The following is a 22,391-nucleotide window of genomic DNA, read 5'->3' as shown; positions in this document are numbered from 1 at the left end:
GAGGCAGGGTCAGAGGTCTGTGCTGGAGGTCAATAATATTTTAGCCCAGAAGACGGAGCTATGTACTAAAACAGGTCACCAATGTGGAAGAGGAGCAAGACTAGAAAGAACGGAGACATGACAATGGAGAAAATGAAGCAGAAATGAAGCAGAAGGTTGAAATTAAGAGAGTCCGGAAGAATAATGAGGAGAAGGGCAAGAAGTCTCAAAGCCCTGAAGCAAAGAGCTCTGTAGCTGGAAAGTGCCAACAAACCACGGGGACAGCAAGGTGCCAGGCTCCAGGGCAGGTAGGAGAGGGCACAGGGCTCCAGGTGGAAAGGGGTCACTGTTCCCAGAGTATACACTTAGTTGCCTTCTCAGACTGCTATAACCAAACACAGGGACCCCCAGTCAGGAATGAAGACCCCGTACCTGTCACGGTGAGCCTGGTGCCAGTTGCAAAGTAGAGGGGCGAATTATAGAAGCACAGCTGTAGGTGACCTTGGTAAAACCTACCAGAGGTCCCCAGCCAGAGGGCTAGTCTTGGCTCCCTGAGAGGTGGGTAGCTGCTTCTCTCTGCTGTCTGCAGGGCTCTGGACTACAGGATGCCATGAGGCATGCTTCAGGAGATGGACAGGAGGAGGAGACTCAGAAGGAGCAAATCTATCCATACAGAAAGTCAGGATAACCCAGGAAATCGGAGAGGAGGCAGATCCTAGACTGAAGACTTATGGGAGAGAAGCAGAAACGCTGACCCAGCGCAGCCTAAGGAACCCCTTGCAGCCCATGAACAGAGGAGTGAACGAGCTCCTCAGCCCCTTCCACCAGCATCGGGAGCACAGAGACTCTGTCTCCAAGGGACAGTGGCACCACCACTCTGATCCCATAGCTTACCTAGGACAGAGAGACGAGTCCCCTCTCCAAAGTACTGTGCCTGATTGGTACACAGTATAGCAAGAGGGCAGCAAATCCAGGAGGAGCTGCTGGGGTGCTTCCCTACAGGCAGTGACTACACGCAGAACCCAGGGGGTAGGGGAGCTCTGGCACATTCTCCACCCTTCCACCAGCGATAAGCAACAGCCTAGACCGAGTTCTTAGTCCTTACCCTCTTCAAGGAGTTTCCCTGCACCTCCAACCATCTCACAGTATACCATCCTGAAAGATATCTTTTACTTACCCAGGACAGACAGCTTGGTTCCACTGCCGAAAAACAGTCTTTCATTGGTAGCACAACATTAAAGCATGGCAGTAAAACTGCCTCCTGCTGCCTTCCATTCCTCTTTCCCACCCCTGCCTAGAAGCTAGCTTCTCTCATTCCTGAGGAGAATTTTCTCTCTAGGGGCAGACTACTGTGCAACATTAAGTGCTGTAGTTGAGAACCAGTTTTTCTAGTGCGACCCTAACTTACCTACAACAGTAAGCCGACTTCCTTCTCCAAAGTAGACTGTGCTTCCAGAACACAGCCTCCCAGGTTCACTTCAAAACCCCTCATTTTCTGCTGAGCACAGTTGGGATTCAGGAAGAGGTTGAACTTTAGGGATCTCTTCCCTGACAGAGGTACAGTCCTTCTTTAAACACTCCCTAAGCCTGTTCTCAGCTTTCCAAGACATAGGCAAAAAACAAAGACAAAGCAGGACTTCTTGTGAAATTCAGAGCATGAAGTACTCTAAACCCCCTTCTGAGAATCTCTGTCAGTGAGGAAGGGGGACAGGTGTCACAACACATTAATTTCCCCTTGGTTCCCCTATCTCAGAAGAGTACTTGGAGAGGCCACACCGTCTCCTCTGTCTCCTTTCCCTTTCTGGCCCTCTACCACAGGCTCAGCTCTGACTCTTCAAGAGCCTTCAGACTACATTTATGGATTCAGCCTCACAGGGAACTTCCCCTGAACTCAGTTTCAACATGAAATGGCCTTTCCCTCCACCAGGATCTATGAGGTAGTTCCTTCTTTTGATGTTTCCTGGGGCATAAGTCCACACTTTTCATACCATACCCAAAGACCCTTAGCCTTACCTATTACCAAAAGCCTGGTGCCTGATCCGAAGGTATAGTCATAGTTAGCACACCAGAACACAGGTACTCTAAAATGGATGGCAAGGACATGCTCTGCTATGTGACCAGCCTGAAAATTTACTTGGAAAATGACTTACCTACAACCGTGAGTCTTGTTCCTTTTCCAAAGAAAACTTCTGTGTTTGCACAGTGGCATGGAGCAAGGAGGAAAACAAGCTTAAAGTATGAAGAGTGGATGGCCCCAAATAGTGTCTGGAGGACCCTGATGTGAGGAATGCCCTCTTTTGCATTGTAGGTATTGCATAAAAGAGCACTTTTGGTGTTTGACTTATAGGAATGTAGAACATGACAGGTCCCATCCAATTGGATGCATATCCCTATCTTGAATGATGCCCCATGTGCTCTCCTTCTGAGGTTCTGTCTAAATGAGATAAGCCTGCAGAGGGCAGGATCTGAGGACCTGCAAAGACATCCATCAAGAGTGGACATCCATGGCTTCTCCAGAGTCCTCCACAGACCTGGTCACCTCTGATGCACCTTCCTGCAGATGATGGCTAATTTCATGAGAGTGACTGAGGAAGTTTCCCTACATCTTCCATCTCTAGGGGGTCACTGAACCACTCTTTTTTTTTTGTTTGTGTTCTCGCTAACTGAGAAACTTCAGTTCTGACCTGGCCCTGTCCTTGTCCGTGACTTTGGCCTGGCATGTTTCAGGGGTGAAGCATTCTGGACCTATGCACATCTAGGCCTGTAACCCAGGAGAGAAGTGGAGGGACTGTGGGCCCTGGGATACAAAGGCAGGTTTTTGTAAAGGTTTCCCATAGAAATGAATCACCGTGGCCCCCTGTCCCCACAATGTTACAGCTTTGTACAAAAATGGCCCCTCCCATGGGTCCACCCTATGAAGGTTGGAAGAAACCACTAGATCAGCTGCCGCTCTGAGGGGAGATGAGTCTGGGTTAGGTGACATCATCCCCATTGTGCAAGGAGGTGGTGAGGCCTGGGTCATGGAACTCCCTCCTCACCCCCTGCCCTTCTCGTGCTTGCTCTTAGTGTCTTTGCAATGCTGTTTGCTAAGGGTCTGGAATCCCCAGCCTCTGCTCTTCCTGACATTGTCGTCATAGGAGGGAGTCACCCTATGAAGAAATAGCAGCCCCTAGTCTAGCCTGGCCCCGCCCCACCGCAAGCCTGTGTATCAGCCAGAGGTCACATATTCCACCCAAGAACAAGACCCCTCTGTACTTAGACTCTGTTTGTGACATACTTAAGCCTTTTACAGTGGCCACCTGGAGTCTGGAATTCTAGGACAGAATGAGAGCCAAAAGTGTCGCATTTCCAAGAATGGCTACAGAATAAGAGCTGAGGTGTTATCAGCCATCCTGACCTCTCGTTGTTGGCCTCAGAACGAGGTAAAGGGAGTTGGAGGGAAGTCCCTGTGGAGGCTGAGTGGAGACACTGCTTAGAAATCATTTCAATATCATCCCAAGGTCCAGTGATCAATATTTTGTCCTTGAAGACATAACTAGCTGTTGGTAAATATTTTAATTTCCTTATACAAAATGACTCTGGCAGGGCACAGTGGCATATGCCTTTAATCTCAGCACTTAGGAGGCAGAGACGGGTTGATCTCTGTGAGTTTGGGCCAGCCTGGTTTACTTAGTAAGTTCAAGGCCAGCCAGGTCTATGTGGTGAGAGCCTGTCTCAACAAATAAAAACAACAACAACAAAACACCAGGTTCTGAAATTCAATCTGGCCTAGATGGCCCTAGGTAGCTTTCTGATGGCGTTTTCTTTTATTGCTTGTCTGATTGTGACTTAAAAATCAGATGAAGGAAAAAAAATACCACAGACTTTACTAAATAATTTTGTCACATTTGTATAGAAAAAAAAGATAAATGACAACCTGGGAAAAATCTTTGTAATTGTCACCACTGGGGCTGCTTTCCCCAATATATTTTAAATTTCTAGAAATAAATAAGAAGATAATCCAACAGCCAATAAGAAAGGAAAAACAGCAGGTGTTTCAGAGAAAAGGAAATTAAAATGGTGTTTAAGTTCAGGAAAAAATTCTCACAATGATAATACAATGTAAAACTACATTCTAATAATGCGTTTCAGCAATTTGAAAAAAGTTGCAGTGAAATAAAGACTTTTCTATATTGGTTCCTAGTTGGAGTACAAAATGACACAACTCATAGAAAAAACAAAACAAAACAGAAAACAACCGTTAAGCTATAAATGCTTTCTCATTTTCATTCAGAAACCTCATTGAAGGAAATTTATCTTGTAGGAACTCTTGTATACATGCAAAAATGACAGCTCTCAGGAAGCTGAGGTAGGAGGATTGTCATGAGTTCAAAGTTAGCCTGGTGTACATGATGAGGTCCAGACCAGCCTGGGCTACAGAGTAAGACCTCGTCTCAAAAAATCCAAGAAAAGGAAAATAAATAGAATGAGTGTTTAGTGCTTGTATCAGTTACAATAGTAAAAGATAGGGAAAAAACCCCAGGTGCACATTAATAGCGACATCAATAGACTGATAGATAACTCCACAAAGTAGTGTATAATCAACACTTTCTAAAGAAAGGGAATGTTTTATATTGCTGTGGGAATATACACACTCTCTCACACAGAGTTAACTGGAAAAGAACACTTTTCAGGATTGCATACATGTTTGATACCTTTCGTTTAATGAACAGGACAGGATATAGAATTTATAAGGATCATCACCATTTATTTATTTGATATTTCCTAAAGATGAACTGGGAAGAGGGAGACACTATAGCTTAGCGGTGGACTTCTTACCTGGAATGGCTGAGACCAGAACTGTTAACAAAGACAAAAAGAAAAAGGAAAAATAGAGAACAAGCTGTTAAAAGCAATTACCCATTGAAGACAGGCGAAAATACAAATTGCACTTCTCAGTGCTAATTTTGTTATGTGTTTTCAAATTTGGGGCAATATGGCAACAGCAACATTATTTATTTTAAATCAAGTCCCAAATCAATACAACTTTAAAAAGAATGATAAGTAATAAAATACTGTTTTAAATAATGTATATGGCAATCTACTATTTAAAAATAAATCGTTTTAAAGTCATTATTGTTCCCAAAGATTGCTTTATGTAGAAGCTGTTTCCTGATCTTGCATTTGCTCAGTGAGGCACCATCCCTTAGAAATTTCATGCAGGACATGGCTCTTATAGGGGAAAGAGAAGGAAAGACAGTATGTTTACCTCGTTAAGAGTGGCAGATCTCACAACTCTGCCATAAGCCTAAGAAAAAGGCCCAATTACTTTCATCATTTGGAAGGATGCAAAGCCCATTCTTTATTCTTTCTACTGAGGTATACAATTTATTTTGATCTATCTTTTTGTATGTTTTGATGTCTTATTCATCCCTTTTCCTTATCAGTAATTTACTCACTAAGTCAGAGTTTCCTTTTAGCTGTCCAGCTGGGCACCTTAATCTCAACTGGCCTTGAAGCCAATAATACAGTTCTGTCTTGGTGTCATAGTGTCTGGGGAGTTTTCCGAGTTTTGCTGCTGTGGTTGGTTCTTCCCTCCCTCCATCCCTCCCTCCATCCCTCCCTCCTTCCCTCCCTCCCTCCCTCCCTTCCTTCCTTCTTCCTTCCTCTTTCTTTCCCTCCCTCCCTCCCTCCCTCCCTCCTTTTTCCTTCTTTCTTTCTGTGTAATAGACCAGTTGACCAGTTGGGCAAGAATCAAGTTGAGGTGAGCTTTTCATCAACATGGACAGCAGGGGGCAGCCCTTCCTTATTTTATTTTATTTTTTTGGCCTAAGCAATTGCAATTTTGGCTTGGCCATCAGAGGGGGTAAGAAGAGTATGCAGAGCCCTAGTGGGGACAGAAAGGGAAAGTGGAGTCTTTTTCAAGGAGTGTGTTGGAGAAGAGGGGGGAGAGATGGGGAGCCACACAAATAGCATTTTATGCAAGAGCAAATTTTGAAAAATTTCAAAAAATGTGTACAGTTTAATTTCAACCTATTTCCCCCCCACAATTTTCTCAGTTGAGGAAGTTAAAATGAGCTAACTTTTGACAAAGAGACAGAGGCTAAACCACCTCTCAAGACTTCGTACTCAAGTTCTGGGCCGCACCTTGCTGAGACTCATGTCCCTCAGGAAAGCCCATTCCTGGTGTCTGTCTGGATTCATACCAGGCCAACTTTTATGGCTAGGAGACTTGGGTACATTATGAAACCTCTTTAACTTTTAGGCTCTTTATCTATGAAATAGGTAATAATGATAATAATTATAGTACCTACTTTATTGGGTTGTGCGTACTAAATGAAGTAACCCATGTAAGGGTCAAGAGTGGTCTAGGATGGTTTTTATTGCTGTTGATGATTTTAATTAATTAATTTATTTATTAATTTATTTATTAATTATAGGTTTTCGCTCTGTAGCCCGAGCTGATCTCGTATTCACTGTGGAGACCAGACTGGCTAACTGACTACAGACTTGTAGCAATCCGCCTGCCTCCCAAGTGCTAGAATTATAGGTGTACACTAATATCCAGGGACAGTCTTCGAGCATCCTTCTCAGAACCTTCATCTTTACTCCTGCATGCTTTATTCACTTATTCACTGGTTGTTTATTATGTGCCAAGCTTTGCTTAAACACTGGGGATATCAAGATGACTAAAACAGAATTTCTTGTCAAGGGGTTCACAGTTGAATGACAGGACAGCAAGGGCAAGATGCAGATAGATGTGGACATGGGAAAGGATGACGCCAACTAGTTCCTGAGACCAGAGGGACCAACAAAAGCTTGAGGGGAGAAGGATCAGAAAACTTTCATGCAGAGGGTGGAGGGGTGGGAAAAGACATCTAGGATGATGGAGCAACAGTGTTCAGAGACTACATAGAAATGCATGACTCATTAGGCCATTGGGACATCCGAGCTATGGTAGAGAGGCTTAGAGGGGCCTGAAGTGGATGTGCAGACAAAGGCTGTCCTGGTTAGCTTTAGTAGTCAACTTGATACAGCCTTGAGTCGTCCGAGAAGAAAGCCTCCATTGAAGAACTGCCTGGATTAAACTGGCCTGTGGACATGGCTATGGGGGATTCTCTTGATTGTTGATTAATGTAGGAGGGCCCTGTCCACCGTGGACAGACCCATCCTTAGGCAGGTGGTCCTGGGTTGCATAATAAAGCCAACTAAGCATGAGCCCCAGTTGCATTCCTCCTTGGTTTCTGCTTGAGGTTCCTGCCGGAAGTTCCTGCCCAGACTCCCTTCAATAATGGACTGAGACCTTCAAGTATAAGGCAGATAAATCCTTTCCTCCCCTAAACTGCCTCTTTTCAGAAAGATTTATCACAGGAACAAAGAAAACCGGAACAAAGGTAAAACAAGGACTGCCCTGCGTTTCCATGAGAAGGAGCTTAGGTGTTCTCTTGAACACTGCGGGAAGCCAAGAAAAGTGTGAATCCCAAAGGCAAACAAGCAGTAGCTCTAAGAGCAGCTGGGCTCAGGGAGTGGGGGAGACTTTCATGGTCTGTGTGGAAGCAGCGATGTAGTGTTGCTGGTGGTGGGCTGCAGAAACACTGAAAATGGAGTTTGATAGGCTCCTCTTTACCTCAGACCATCCAGTAGAAACAGAATAGGAGGACAGCAGGCAAGCTCACAAATGGTCAAGCAATTCTGGCAACTACCAGGTCTATTATGTGCTAGGTAAGATGGGAATGAGTGAATAATCTTTACTAAACCTTTGCTTTCTATTTGTGCCACAGGAATAACCACTTACAGAAAGGGGAATTAAGTAAATGTAAACATGTCTACTAAGTTCTCAGAATGGTCCATACATATTAGTATTATTGTGTGATGTAAACAGAAATGAGACTGCTTTGGACTCTGAGAGATATAGACCAGGGAGCTGTTCCTTTTTATCTAGAAGCACAAGGAAGAATTTGGAAAATGACCAGTGAGACCTTCTCTAGATAGGGCACCAGCTGCTGAATGGAATACACTGTATTATTATGAGCGCTTGCTTATAGAGTCAGGCACGGTGGTCTAACCTCAGTCTTAAGCACTCTGCAGATCTGAAGCAGAAACCTACAAGTTTGAGGCCAGTCTTGGTTATATGGCAGGACGGTGTATGGAAAAACAACACAAAACAAAAAATGAACGTGAGAGGACTCAGAAACCAAGGTGGCCAGTCATTGCTGGTTTATTCTATGCACAAGGAGGTTCCTGCCACACTCAAGGATGACAGAAGTCTTGTCAGCCAAAACAGTGTGTGTACACATTAACACCTTCATGACCCTCCGAAGTACCGAGGGAGAAAAATCTTTAGCTTCACTATTCCGAATTGCTTTTTCTTGAAAAACAAAAACTACCCCCTATTGCTCCACTGATACATTTTTTTGATTTCGTGTTTCACACGTTGCTGATTATTTCATGTGACATATTTTGCAATCCAGGGTTTCTATTTATCTCTCAGTGGGGAAACTCTAACTTCAAATATTTCAAACAAGACCATATTTCTCAAAGCCAGGACCTAGAGTGAGCAAGCAGAGACACAAGCAGTGAGGACAAATTCACTTTATTGGCGTAGTGACCGCAGAGGGACTGGAGGCCTTCAGTTGGCAGCAATGGTGGACTGAATCCAGTCCACATAGTTGCACACTTTGGTGTACACTCCAGGAAGGCCCTTCTGGGCACAGCCATAGCCCCAGGAGACGACTCCCTGAAGCTGTCCCTTGCAGACCACAGGACCACCAGAGTCACCCTGGATAGAGGAATAGAGTGTTTAAAAAGGAGGCGGGAAGAAATAGAGCCACGTTATTCTAAGCTTAATACCCCGTTCTAGCCATGCTGTGGCTCCATCTCTTTCTTTATGGTTGCCCATCCTGTATTCATACTAAAAAGATGTGATGCCACCCAGAGGAGACTTCCTCACATCTCCATGGAGCCACTGCATATCCCTCCCTGCCTCATACTCTCGAGCATTCAAACCCTCTCCTAGGAGAACAAGAGTCTTGATGTGTGAAGGGAGTCAGTCACCTGGCAGGAATCCTTGCCTCCCTCGAGGAAGCCAGCACAGACCATGTTTTTGGTGATCTGCCCAGGGTAGGCAGCTTCACAGGCAGACTGAGACAGCAGTGGGGCATCCAGGCACTGCAGCAGGTCAGGGTTGTTGACTTTGAGAAAGGTAAGGGTCAAAGAAAGAAGAAACGTTAGTCAGAATGCTCTGTGCAACAGTAATTTAGCCCAAACACCAGTGGATATCCTCTAGAAATGACAGTAAGAGTTTAAGTCCCAGGAAAGAACTGTAGCTCTTTAGAACTCCAGAATGACCATTATTGATCCTGTTCTTGGAAGGATAATAGTAACAGCCTGCTGGGTGTTTGTTCTCTCCAGGTTCCGAAGATCTCTTCTTGGGACTTTGTATCTCTCTGGTACCCTGCAGAGCCTTCTTAGAGTGGACATTTCAAACACATTTGCAGGATGCAAACCAATGTGTTCAAACTGAGACATGCTTGGTTCTGGGAAATATGAGGAGAGAGGGATATAGTAGGGGAAAGGTCGTACTCACCACCGTTGCTCAGGGTGTTGCCCCAGCCAGAGATGAGACACTGAGTGCCAGCAGGTGCACAGGAGGTAGGCAGAGATACAGGGGCCACCCGGGCATTGACGGTTACAGGGGAAGAGAGTTTGATCAGCATGATGTCATTGTCCAGTGTCCAGCTACTGTAGCTGGGGTGGCGGATGATCTTGGAAGCAGTGATGAACTGCTCGTCGCCCTCAACGACATTGATGTTGTGCTCTCCCAGCCTCACCTGGATGCGGCTGTTGAGAAGAGAATAAACAAATAAGAGAGGTTTTCCATCTCTTGTTCAAAATACTCCAATGTTTCAAAGTGCCTTGGTCATAGGTGGCTCTGGAGGATTGTGAGTCAGTGGGAAGCAGAGGCGTGGTGGAAGGAATCTGGTTTGGGCACTAGCCCTTTCTTTTTCAGAGACAGAATATACACAAGGGATGAATCGATGAACTGCAGTTCTAGAATCCTCTACCAAAGCCTCTTATGTATCCAGAGCTATGGACACAAAAAGTTATTTGAAGCTCACTTCATATTCTGTGTCTTTGGTAACTACAAATAGAAAAGTTCACTTACTCTTTTTCCCTTGGTAAGAACTATTGTTCAGTGGAATGTAATCCAGTAGGTCCCAAAGTATGGTATCAGGACCTGCAGCAAGATGACTAGATACCTTGAGAGAAGGTCACATTCTTGTTCCAAACTCCAAGGCTACTGAATCAGACAGAGTCAAGGGCCCTCTTCATCTTTCTGATGCATACTCAAAACTAAGAACCCATGGTAGAGACAGTGTTTCTCAGGTCTGAGTATACATTAAAATCAGTAGCAGAAGAAAACTAAGAATTCAGTATTCAGTCATGCTTCTGAAAACCCAAGCACATGTTCCTTCCATAGGACCCAGCTGAAGTCCTTGTGCAAAGACCTTGCCTGCCTTCCTCACTGGTCTCTTTGATGGCAAAATAAATCTTCCTTTGTCTGATGATCCACAGTCCTTGCTATTCTACGAGAGTCTCTGAGGGCAGGTGTATGAGAGGCTCTCTATTGTGTGTCAGTGTTTACCCACAGCTCATCACATCAGCTGCCCTATGTACCTTCTCTGTGACTTTCCCCATTTACCTTACAAGGTCAACATTTGACCAGACTTATGTCACACTCTACAAGGTGTCCCAGTCTGTGGTTTCTGGAGTCAGGGCCCAGCACTTACGACTTGTAGCAGTGAGCAGCAGATACTACCCACTGGTTGTTGATGAGGGAGCCTCCACAGAAGTGGTAGCCAGAGTTCAGGGACACCTGGTAGGGGACAGAATTCTGCTGGCAGGTGTAGCCTCCGACGATCTTGTCATCATCATCAACAGGGAAAGCAACTAGAGTGGAAACAGGAAAGGAGAAACCAGTTTATCAGGATATTGGTGAGTGAATCCCTCAGCTCCATGGCAACTTCCTTCTATTAGGATTCCTTCCTGAGCACAATGGCTATAGGAAACCAGAGATTGTACTGTCTCCTGTAGGCAAGGCTCTGTAGGATAGATATCTAGATCCTCTGGGGCAGATTTCTTCCAGATTTCTTATTCTTTCTGAGTCAGAACAGCACTTAGTGGGATCCAGTTTAGAAATCAGTTGTCTTGTCCACTGCCTACTTTACTCTCGAATTCATCACTTGTCTATGACACATGAATATTGAATTTTCAGCATATCAGGATATTTTGGTCTAGCTAGGAAAATACCCTGGCCAAGCAGACTGAGTTCTGCCCGGCTTATAGAACAATTCAACTCTGCAAAGTGAGGTTGGAATAGAGAGGAAGGCTTTTATAGTTGACTTCAATTGTCAATTTGACTCACCCAGGAAGTGAGAATCTCATCTAAAAAATTTTCCAGGATCAAATTGGCCTGTAGACCTGTGGGTATGTCTGTGAGGCATTTACCTAATCATTAATTGATACAGTATGACCCAGCCAGGTGTAGGCAGTGCCACCCCCGGGCAGGTGGGTCAGAATTCTAATGGGTGAGTCTTTGGAAAAAGTCATTTAAATGTTCCCAGGTACAGTTTTCTTTGAGAACAGGTATGGTGGAGCTCTCACAGAATGGTGGGAGCCAAGAAATAGGCCTCATGCTTCATTTCATGGGACCTCTCCAGGCCTTCCTTTCTGGCTTCTCTGATTAAGGCTCTGAATTCAATGAAGAATGGTGAAGAGATGGGATTCATACAGAAGAGAGAAAGGTGAAGACTGAGAGCCTAGGAAACTGGAAGGAGGACGCTGAGGGTCAGGGAGAAGGTTAGAACCTGGGTGGGAGAAACAGTAATGATGGCAGAGTTCTCATGTTCCAGTTGGTGGGAAGGAAAGGTCTGACCCAAGGCATGGAACTCACCAGCAGCTCCCACAAGGGCCAGAATCAGGAGTGACTTCATGGTGGCAGAAGGTAGGGAATGCTGGAGGAGAGCCTGTCTTTATATCTCTCTGGAGGGAGATGACGACATCCTGGGCAGGGGTTAAGGGGTCATTGCCTCTGAATGCACACACACACCTGCAGGTTTCCCCATCCCCAAGTCTTGCATCAGCTCTCCTTTGTTTGGTCCCCTTGTGAGTAGGAGACCTACAGGTGATAAGGAAATTTTTCTTCTCAGAGCAGAGGAGAATAATTAATTCTTGGAGGGATGCTGGCATGAGGGAAACAGGGGAAGCCAAATCCTACCTACACAGCTGGGCTTTCTTAGGCTGAGCAGATGAAAGTTAGAGACCATGCAGGACCCTTAGAAATCCTTTGATGTCATGGGTTAATTTATGTAACTTTGAGGAAAGCCTGGCACTGGAAATTGCAGGACTGTTCAGAGCCCCCACAAGAGGAAATCAGTGTTGTCTAGGTCTTTGGTCTGTGAGCTTGACTAATCTACTGACTAGGAAGATGGCATTAAAAAGCTTTGAGAACCACAATTGGAAAAAAGTCAATGATGATATTAAGGAGAAGCAGTGATTCTTAAGAGTATGCTTTTCGGCTGGCTCTCCTTTCTAACCAGGCTCATTGCAGGTGTTTTGAAGGAGGAGGGGGGAAGGAGAATTAGGACTTTCCACAATATGTTACAGAAGTAGAAGGACAATATCAGCACCACACGCCTCTTTTTCTTCAATATCAAGACATTCACTTCTCTTGTTCATGTTGTCATGTGTCCATTTTAAGTGTCATCGATGTGGTTTCGGAAATAGGAAGTAAATATAACTACCCCATATTCTAGAAACAAGCAGCCTAAGCTAGAGGAACATCCTTCAACTTGGACACTGAAAAGAGTTTGGACAATGTTCAATCTGAATTCTGATCAGACAATAAACTTTAGATAGATATGTGATGATTCTAGAATTTTCTTTCTTATATGAAGGATGACTACTACTCTGGGCTAAAATATTCTTGTCGTGGATCCAATTTTGGAACTTAAATGGTCAGCAGGACTCAGCTTTCCAATCTGGCGGGAGGAGCGTAGTGACCAACAGTGTGTCAGCTTGTGTCTGATTATATGAGTCAGTTGGAGGAGGCATCCTTTAAAATATTTCCCCTTCTCTCCACTCTGAGCCCAGGTTTAGGAAGCTGAGGTCATGTGTGGATTCTCTGAAAAGTAGTGAATGTTCTGGAGATGCCAAACAATGTGAAAAGAGCTCAGCTCAAAGCGTGGCAGTTGGATTGGAGATGACAAACTGATGGGAGAATGGAAGACATGGAAATTATAATGAAATGGGGTAAATGCCAACTGGGCCTCTAGAACATGTTGTGGCATTACTGGCATAGCTGGGCCAACCTCACACGACAGACCTTCTGCTCAGGGGTCTCATCTCTGCATCCTGCTTCTCATTTAAGGCTCATGGGTTCATACATAAGTGAAGGTTTGCCACATTGCACAGCGTCTGACAGGTTCTCAACACTGTTAATAAACTCATCTCTGCATCCTGCTTCTCATTTAAGGCTCATGGGTTCATACATAAGTGGAATGTTTGCCACATTGCACAGTGTCTGACAGGTTCTCAACACTGTTAATAAATTTTCACTCTTCACAAATGTCTTTATTGTGAAGTATTCAGAAAGAATGGATTCAGTTGGGTTCACTTTTGCCCAAGGAATTATATACAATGGTTTGTTGTCCCAACACTCCAAAACTATAAGGAAATTATCAGAAAGTGTGAGATTTCCTGCAGGTGGATTCCAAAAGTTCTGCTGATAATCAAGCCAGAGATCCCAAGAACAAATTACACAGCTGTCTTCCTCCTGGCAGAACGTAAACATCGATTTTCTATTTCACCTGGTCTTTCCATGCATGTCCCCTCACTCATCAGGTTCATTTCAAACACAGTGACACACACCTCTGTGCTCAGAGGAATCTTAGGATTTCACTGAATGTGGCCTGGAATTTTCTGTGATGTAGTTAGCATGTTGCTTGCTGCAGACTACTCATAGGAATACTTTGGCGGGGAGACGTCTGTTGTAGTGCCTGTCCATTTCCATTTGACAGGTGGCCCACAGGGAGGAGATCATCAGCAAAAACCAGGAAATAACTTTGGTTAAAGAGATTCTTGAACTGTTTTTTGACACTGTCTAAAAGGGAACATTCAGGGACTTTAGGGTTTCTGTACCTTGAACTTGAAAATCGGCCTGCAGGCGACATCTTGGTACATGTGGAATCTTTGTCTCTATAGTGTGAATGTTAGACGTATTTAGAGTCTACATCATTGTTTTCATTTTATAGCTCTTCTCCAAATCCCTTAGATCATCTCTTAGTCAATTCCCCCTGAGCCTCAAGTTCTTTACCACTCCATAAGCCAATGGTGAAATCCCATGCTCTGCTGCCCTCATGTCTCAGCTCCCTTCCTTTCCTCCCCTTCTTTTCTCTTCTGCAGCACAATTTTACCTTATCCAATAAAAATTGCTTCCTGAATACCTCACCCTAGATTCAGTGGTTCTGGGAAATGAAGAAGTACTTTGTGTCATCCAAAAAAAGAAAGAAAGAAAAAAAAAATCTGAAGACTGAGAAAGAGGCTTAGGGCCCTACATTCCTCACTCACAGGGAATCAGGTAAATGGAGTGCATCCTCCTCTTCATGCTTTACCTCACTTTGAATATATAAATGACATGGCAATCATGGCCTCAGGAAGTCTTAATTACGGGTTTTATTTATTCTTACATTTCGTTCACCCTCTAAATGTGAATGGACAAATCTACAGCAATTGAAGTTTTAAAGTATTAAAGATAGGTTGAGTGAGGTTCTATGTAAGATGTTAGAAGTTTCCTCTGTGGCACGTATAAATGTGAAGAGTCTGGGTAACAGAGGGGATCCTAAATTCCAAAGACTGAAAGAGAAGGAGCATTGGTAAGCACGGTGATCACTCAGCTGAAAAGCATAGACACACAGTCATCACGAAGAGAAGAGAAAAAAGGCTGCAGGCCTAACCCCTCGCAGATACTCTTGTTTCATTTTGATAGTTGAAGAATCCAAAGCTCTTAGGTTCACTCTCTGGAATCACATGGACAAGAAATGTGGGATGGGGTTGATACATGAATATTTGGGAACCAAAAGCCACAATAACTAGGTAAGTCTGGAGGGAGGAAGAGGCCCTGGGAACAACAGATCACCAGTTCTAGCCTCGGAAGAAACATACGGTTCTTTCAAGGCTTAAAATAGAGCGTGTGTGTCTGTGTCTTGTGTGTGTGTGTGTGTGTGTGTGTGTCTGTATGTGTGTGTGTCTGTGTGTGTGTCTGTCCGTCTGTCTGTGTGTGCATGGGGAGCACATGTTGGACTGGGGTATGTGAGTGATTTGTTCTAACAACTTCTGCTTAGCAGACCAGCTTAGAAAGATCAACTGTACAACTCCCCATATCATGTAGTGCTATAGCCAGGCACCACTCTGAGATAGGGCTTATTATTTGAGCCTGAGTAACTTTAGGGACCTGTAAACAAGAAAAATCACAAGTCAGGGAGTGCAGGAACACCTTGCTGCACTGTCTGTACAAAAGAGGACCACGAGAGTCCTTCACAGAGAAGGTCCTTCACAGAAAGATCAACTGTACAACTCCCCATATCATGTAGTGCTATAGCCAGACACCACTCTGAGATAGGGTTTATTATTTGAGCCTGAGTAACTTTAGGAACCTGTAAACAAGAAAAGTCACAGGTCAGGGAGTGCAGGAACACCTTGCTGCACTGTCTGTACAAAAGAGGACCACGAGAGTCTTTCACAGAGAAGGTCAGTGTCTGATATCTATGGTAAGCAGTTTAAACTGTACAGAGCTGGAGCTATAGAATGAGACCACAGATGTAAGTCTTTTTGCATATGGATTATTAAAGACACTAAGAGTGCCGAGACCACATGCTCTGCCTTTGTAGCTGCTTCTCTGCAAGGTATGGTTTTCTGCCAGGCAGGACTGAGAGCTAGAAGCCCAGATTGTATAGATCACCCAATTTCCACATTCTCCGCCATCCTGCTGGTTGATTTACCGCTTTTCAGGATCTGAAAGCACGGAGACTGATGAGCACAGTGCCCAGTTCCTTCTGCTCTGCCCCATCAATACAGAACTCAGTGTTTTGTTTGTCTTCTCAGGACACACCCTTGGCTTGAATGTGTGTGCCTTTGGGCACATAAAAGGAAGATCCCTTAAAACAATGAGAACCTTCCCACCTCCCAGGCTGCAAAGATCCCTGGCCATGAATGGATCCAGGTAAGCAAAGCAAGGATGCTTCTAAAGTCAATGCAGATCTCACACTGTCAACCTACACTTGATCTGCCGGGTCTCATCCCACAAACAGCACCAACCAATAAGGTAGAAACAGAGAAGTTCGGTAGACTCTGGTCAGAATTTGCACCACACTAATGGATTCTAATAGTAGACCTATATCTAATTTCTTGTCTTCCTTTTTCCCCTCTGTCATTTTTGTAAGATTTTTTCTTGTTGCTATTATTTTTAGTATTTATTTTAGTAGTAAATATTTTAAACTTGGATTATTCTTATTTTTACCCAGTTTCACGTACATGTTTTCTTTTTTAAAATATATATAGATTAATATTTTATTTATTTTTTATGTATGTGAGTGTGTTGCCTGCATGTATGTGAGTGCACCCGTGTCATGCAATGTAGCGGAGGTCAGAAGAGGGCTTCAGATTCCCCTGGAACTGGAGTTAAGGATGGTTCGTAGCTGCCATGTGGGTGCTGGGAATAGAACCCAGGTCCTCTGCAAGAGCAGTCGGTGCTCTTAACCACTGAGCCATCTCTCCAGCCCCCTCATTTTTATTTTTTGAGAATTTCATACATGCATACAATCTATTTTGGTCATTTCTACCCCCATTCCTCACATTCAACAACCCTCAGACCTCCCCCCCACCACATCCACCTCCCACCTTCATGTTACCTCTTTTTTCTCCTCCTTCTTTGTCTTATTTTTAATAAACCACTGGGTTCACTTGGTGCTGCCTGTATGCACATGGATATAGGACCAACCAGTGGAGCATGGGCAGCCTACCAGGGTTCATACCCCTGGAGAGAACTGACTGTCCCTCCCTCATCAGCTGTCAACTCCCAATAGTTTTTGAGTTCTTTTGTTATCTTTAACCTTACTTTTATCTTCTTTCCTTTTCCTGGATCCTCTGCTTTTTTCATTCCTTTCTTATTTTTTTTTTTTTTTTTGAGGGAGGAAAGGATTTATTTCATTTGATATCTTACAATCCTTATCTTTAGTAAAGCTTTATGGTTTGGTTTGGTTTTCTAAAAAAGTATCTCTATTACTTGCACTGAATGCCCCAGCCTCCTGAGCACTGACTGGGGCTGTAGTTCATGTGCCACCATATATGGCTTTGTTTTAAAAAAGATTTATGATGTTTTTATTTTAGGTGTATGAGTATTTTGCTTGCACATATGTAAGTGCACCACATGCATACAGTGCTTGTGGAGGCCAGAAGAGGGCATCAAATCTTTTGGAGCTGGAGTTACAGGTGGTTGTGTTTTACTCTATGTGTGCTGGGAACTGAATCCAGGTCCTCTGTAAGAGCAGCAAGGGCTCATAACCACTGGACCGTTTCTCCAGCCTTATCTGGCTTCATTTCTAACTTCACAGTTTGTGACACATTATTTTCTGTGTTTATTTGTAATACAGTATTTAAATGTAATTATGACTTTTTATATCTAAACATGTATAAATTATTAAAAATAGATATGTGTTATAGATATTTTAATTTCAACTTTCATTATATTGACGTTTATAACATTAAGATTGCTACCCAATCATAACATATACATCAAAACTAAAAATATTATCAACCAATGTGAAAGATCCTATGCAGAAAATGGAATTGGAAAGAAAAATTGAATACTTAATCTATAAAATCCTGAATAAAAACATTGAGATACTATTAAAAGAAGACTGCTGGTCGATTGTAATTTTCATGTCAGATCACACAGCCATGAAAGAAAGGCATTAAGAATTAGTGTATGGCAGAAAAACATTCACAAAACTTACTGTAATTATTCATAAAAAGCACCAATGACAATTTTAATGATCAGGTATATAAGTGATATTAGAAAAATTTATTTATGATGACTTTATGTATCACAACAGCATGGCAGATTTTCTGAAGTACAAATAACAATGAAAAAAATCTGCAGATTATGCAAGTTTACACATAAAGACTTTGGCTATAATTATGCTAGGATGATCTGGGGGTTAGAAAAAAGATTCTGGGACTAAAAAGCATGGAAAACACAGATCAGGACATATTCTCTCACAGACAGAGAAATAAATGCAGCCTTCTGAAAGTCATTTTCAGTGAAACAGACTTGACAACTCTCTCTTTAAAATGTGTCCTCTTATCTTTGGCATGCTCACCTGCATCTCTGATTCATGACCACTGTCTCTAATCTCTTCATATTGTATAACTCTCTCATTTTGTTCCAGCAATATGATTAGATGTGACCTAGAGAAAGGTTTATGTATTTAAAGCTGATCATGGTGCTTATTTGAGATTTTCCCAGTAACTACTATCTTTATCTCAATAGAGCACTTAGTGGGAAAAAAGGTATCTAATGGAAGAATCTAGAATATTTCTGTGAATGTTTCCTGATCAATAAAATATAGGAAGGATTTTGAATTTTCAGATTGAGATTCACTTGCAACTATAGATAAGTCATAGTTAAAGAAGAGAGATCAGATATTGTGATGTAGACAATACTTTGTGCCATGGAAATTATAAAATTATCACTAATCTAAAATGGTAATCTAAGGAAGGAGGAAGTTAAAAACAAGAAAAATTTGATGAAAATTATCTTGCTCAAACCACTGAATCTCCAGTTATCTTCCTTAAATCAGGACTTTCAAAACCATGAATGTGATATAGAAGTTCCCTGGAGGAATTTTATGAAGGAAGAAAGTAAAATGTTCATGATGAATTAAGAATTCTTTAAGGTGTAACTACCTTCAGTCAGGGAGATAAGAGTTCAGAAATTCTGAACACATCCCTGTGCACTGATCAGTGTCTAGGTGTTTCCATTCTGGAGAAAAAGAAAATCAATGGCCACACATTTGGCTAACAATATTTCCACATATGTATTCATTTCTTTGTTCTTAGAGACATGTAGAAGACTCTTGAATTATAACACTTTTTGGCTTCTGAGATGTCATGGCATTGTCTCAATAATCCTCCAGCACCAGTAAATCACGGGATGACAGGACTGTGGCAGAGTCTCTGGGACTTTCCAGAAGAGAAGACAGAGTCTGGGGACAGATTCTGATGTCTTTACTCAGTTTATTATAATTTTATATCTGTTGTTACTTTTACAATGGTTCATTTTCTACTCTCTGAGTAGTACTGGCAATTGAACACTCAAGAGAAAGTTGTACTGATTTCACTAAGAAATCAGAAGAGGTATCCATTTCAATAGCTGCAGAAATCTTAACATGGAAACAGGAAACATGAATAAGCAAGTCAACAGACTCCTCCAGAAATTCATCGCATTTCAGTAACTGACAGTCTCCAAAGATACTGATGTAATTGAAATATTGGCTAAAGAATTCAAAAGTCCAGCTTTAAAAGGAGGAATGATCATAAATAAGATTAAACTGAATAAATGAGTGAAGTAAAGACAATTCAAGTCTTGGTTAAAAATTTCAGCAAAGAAATAGAAATTATGAAAAGAAAAATCAATATTGGAAATGAAAAACTGAATGAATCAAACAAAAACACAATGGAAAACATTTTGAAATTTTTTATTGAATTTTTGTGCATTTCATATAAAACATCTTAACCATATTTATACCCTCTCCCCTCTATAGTCCCCTCCTGCCTTCATACAGTATATCTTGATCTATATATATTGGATTTCATTCATTCTGTCATATATGTTAAGGCCTATTGAGTCAATTTGGTGTACCCAGACATCCCTCAGGGCAAGCTCATCCACCTGGATTTAGTCAGGGTATCTAGAGTCGCCCCCTTAAAGATCAGCTCTCCCTCAAGCTGCAGTAATCAGCTGCCAGTAGCTCTTTGCAAGTGATAAAAGAACAGCAGGTACTGAAGACAATATTGAAAAATCATTACATTCAGATGATAATGTAGAAAAAGCTATCATTCATGATCATACCATAGAGACACCTGGGATATAAAGCCAGATTTACTAATCTATGGTGCCTCCCACTACACCTCACCTTGATTTTATGGAACAGATTCCTTTGACTCTGTTTTATCTCATCTCATTCTTCTACTCCATAGATTCTTGGTTTGGAAACTTGATCATCTAGAGTTCTTGAAAGCTCTTTTCTTTCTTATCTTTCTTTTCTTTTCTTTCTTTCTTCTTTCTATAAATTTCATTTTTATTGGATTTTTTTCGTACAACATAGTTTGATGTATTTAGATTCCCTCTCCTATCTTCACCCCTCCCATTTCCCTTTCCCTTGTTCTGCTCCGGGTCCTTGTCTGATTCAGTTGGCATGGGTCTTGTACACAATGCCAATATTGCTGCGAGTTCACATGAGCAAGCTTCCAGTAACCTGAGAGCTGTTTCCTTATGTTTATGGCTCTTAAAATCTTTCCACACCGTCTTCTGCAATGGTCCCTGAGCCATGGGGAGGTGCCATAGCCCATCTTTTTATTTGGTCATTTGTTTATATTCTTTTTTTTTTTTTTTTCCAGTTCTTTGTACATTCTGGATATCATCCCTCTGTCAGATGAATATCTGGTGGAGATTTTCTCCCACTCTGTGGGCTTCCTCTTCATTTGATTTATTTATTTTTTAACTTTGCTGTACAGAAGCATTTTAGTTTAATGAGGTCCCATTTATCAATTATTGACATTAATTCTTGAGTAAAAGATGTTTGATTTAGAAAGTTCTTTCCTGCACTTATGTCTTGTAGGATATTGCCCATATAGTTTTCTAAGAGTTTCAGAGTTTCAGGCTTCACATTAAGGTCTTTGATTCATTTGGAGTTAACTTTTATTCAGGGTGGTAGGTATGGAAATCAGTATGGAGGAGTCCTTAAAAACTATAATTAAATGTACCATGTGATCTGGTTATACCACTCCTTGGCATATATCCAGCGGGCCCATCTTACTACAGAGATTCTTACACAGAAGAATCATGTTTGTTGCTGCTGTATTTAAAAAAAAATTATTAACAACTAATGTAGTCCCTCCTCAACCTTGTGTTCTATTCCTGACACTTTTTCTTCTGGTTTAGTCTAGTCTATCCAGGATGCTTTACTCTGTCATTTTCATTCCATTTATTGAGTTTTTCATTCAGACCATTTATGCTGAGTTTATTTTGTTTGTTTCTCTTTTTCAAAATCTGAGCATCCTTTCTCATCCACAGTCCTGATTTTTTTATCCAGGCTCTGAATTGATTTTCTTAAGTTCTTCATGTGCTTGTTTGCATCCTCCCTGATCACTTTGATCAAATTTACAAGTAGTTTTTAATTTTTTTCTGGCATCTTAACCAGTTCTGTGTCCATGAATTCAGTATTTGAGGAGCTATTATCTTTGCCAGAGATAAGCTGCCTTGGTTGATATATGTTCTTGTATTTCTGTGTCATGATTTGCACATTTCATGGAATGGTTATCTCTTCTATCTTATTTGGAGGTTGTTATATTGATCAGATTTTTCTTGAGGGCTAAATCCCCTCAAACCCAAAGGCAAAAAACCCATCTACTACAATAGTAACAATATTTGTTAGTTACTTATCACATTGCTGTGCAAAATACCATGACAAAAGCAATTTGAGAGAGAAAGGGTTCATTTTGGCTCACAGTTCGAGGACACAGTCCATTACACAATGGAAGGTGTGTCAGCAGGAGCCTGAGCTGCCTGGTCACATTACTCCACATACAGGTAGCAGAAAGTGAAGAATCCTGTTGCTCCATTCATTCTTTCCTTATTATTCAGACCAGGCTCAAGCTCATGGCACGATGCCAGCCACATTCAGGATCTAGGGTTCATTTTGGCTCACAGTTCGAGGACACAGTCCATTACACAATGGAAGGTGTGTCAGCAGGAGCCTGAGCTGCCTGGTCACATTACTCCACATACAGGTAGCAGAAAGTGAAGAATCCTGTTGCTCCATTCATTCTTTCCTTATTATTCAGACCAGGCTCAAGCTCATGGCACGATGCCAGCCACATTCAGGATCTTTATTCCTTTTTTTTTTTGGCTTTTTTGAGACAGGGTCTCCCTGTAGCCCCAGCTGTCCTGGAACTCTTTATACCTTCTAACATCATCTAGGTAACCCTTCACAGAGTGCCCAGAGTCAAACGTAATATAAATAATCTCTCACAGGCATGCTGAAACCCTTGACTCATAAGTCATTGTGTTTTTGTCACTTGACAATATCACAGTT

At 42.3% G+C, this 22,391-nt stretch overlaps 1 protein-coding gene and 2 gene segments (V, D, J or C); all 3 read right to left on the bottom strand.

Moving 5' to 3' along the window:
- LOC103730388 overlaps positions 1 to 22,391 on the bottom strand; it is a 148,490-nt gene that overhangs the window by 15,073 nt on the left and 111,026 nt on the right. Inside the window, 2 exon segments of the C gene segment in view lie at positions 2,130 to 2,173; positions 2,835 to 2,843. Of these exon segments, the coding sequence occupies positions 2,130 to 2,173; positions 2,835 to 2,843 (53 nt within the window).
- LOC115069533 overlaps positions 1 to 22,391 on the bottom strand; it is a 138,734-nt gene that overhangs the window by 10,948 nt on the left and 105,395 nt on the right.
- On the bottom strand, positions 8,538 to 11,982 carry LOC103730384 (anionic trypsin-1). Its single transcript, XM_008828602.3, has 5 exons — positions 11,912 to 11,982; positions 10,749 to 10,908; positions 9,545 to 9,798; positions 9,013 to 9,149; positions 8,538 to 8,737 (listed from the first exon to the last, which is right to left on the bottom strand). Exons 1-5 carry the CDS (start codon positions 11,949 to 11,951, stop codon positions 8,588 to 8,590), a joined length of 741 nt encoding a protein of 246 aa, XP_008826824.1. The 5' UTR covers positions 11,952 to 11,982; the 3' UTR covers positions 8,538 to 8,587.

The sequence above is a fragment of the Nannospalax galili genome, unplaced genomic scaffold, assembly GCF_000622305.1.
Source record: "Nannospalax galili isolate Female #2095 unplaced genomic scaffold, S.galili_v1.0 scaffold233, whole genome shotgun sequence".
NCBI classification, from domain to species: domain Eukaryota; kingdom Metazoa; phylum Chordata; class Mammalia; order Rodentia; family Spalacidae; genus Nannospalax; species Nannospalax galili.
Note: the sequence above shows the minus strand (reverse complement) of the source record. Positions and strands in the feature narration are given on the sequence as shown.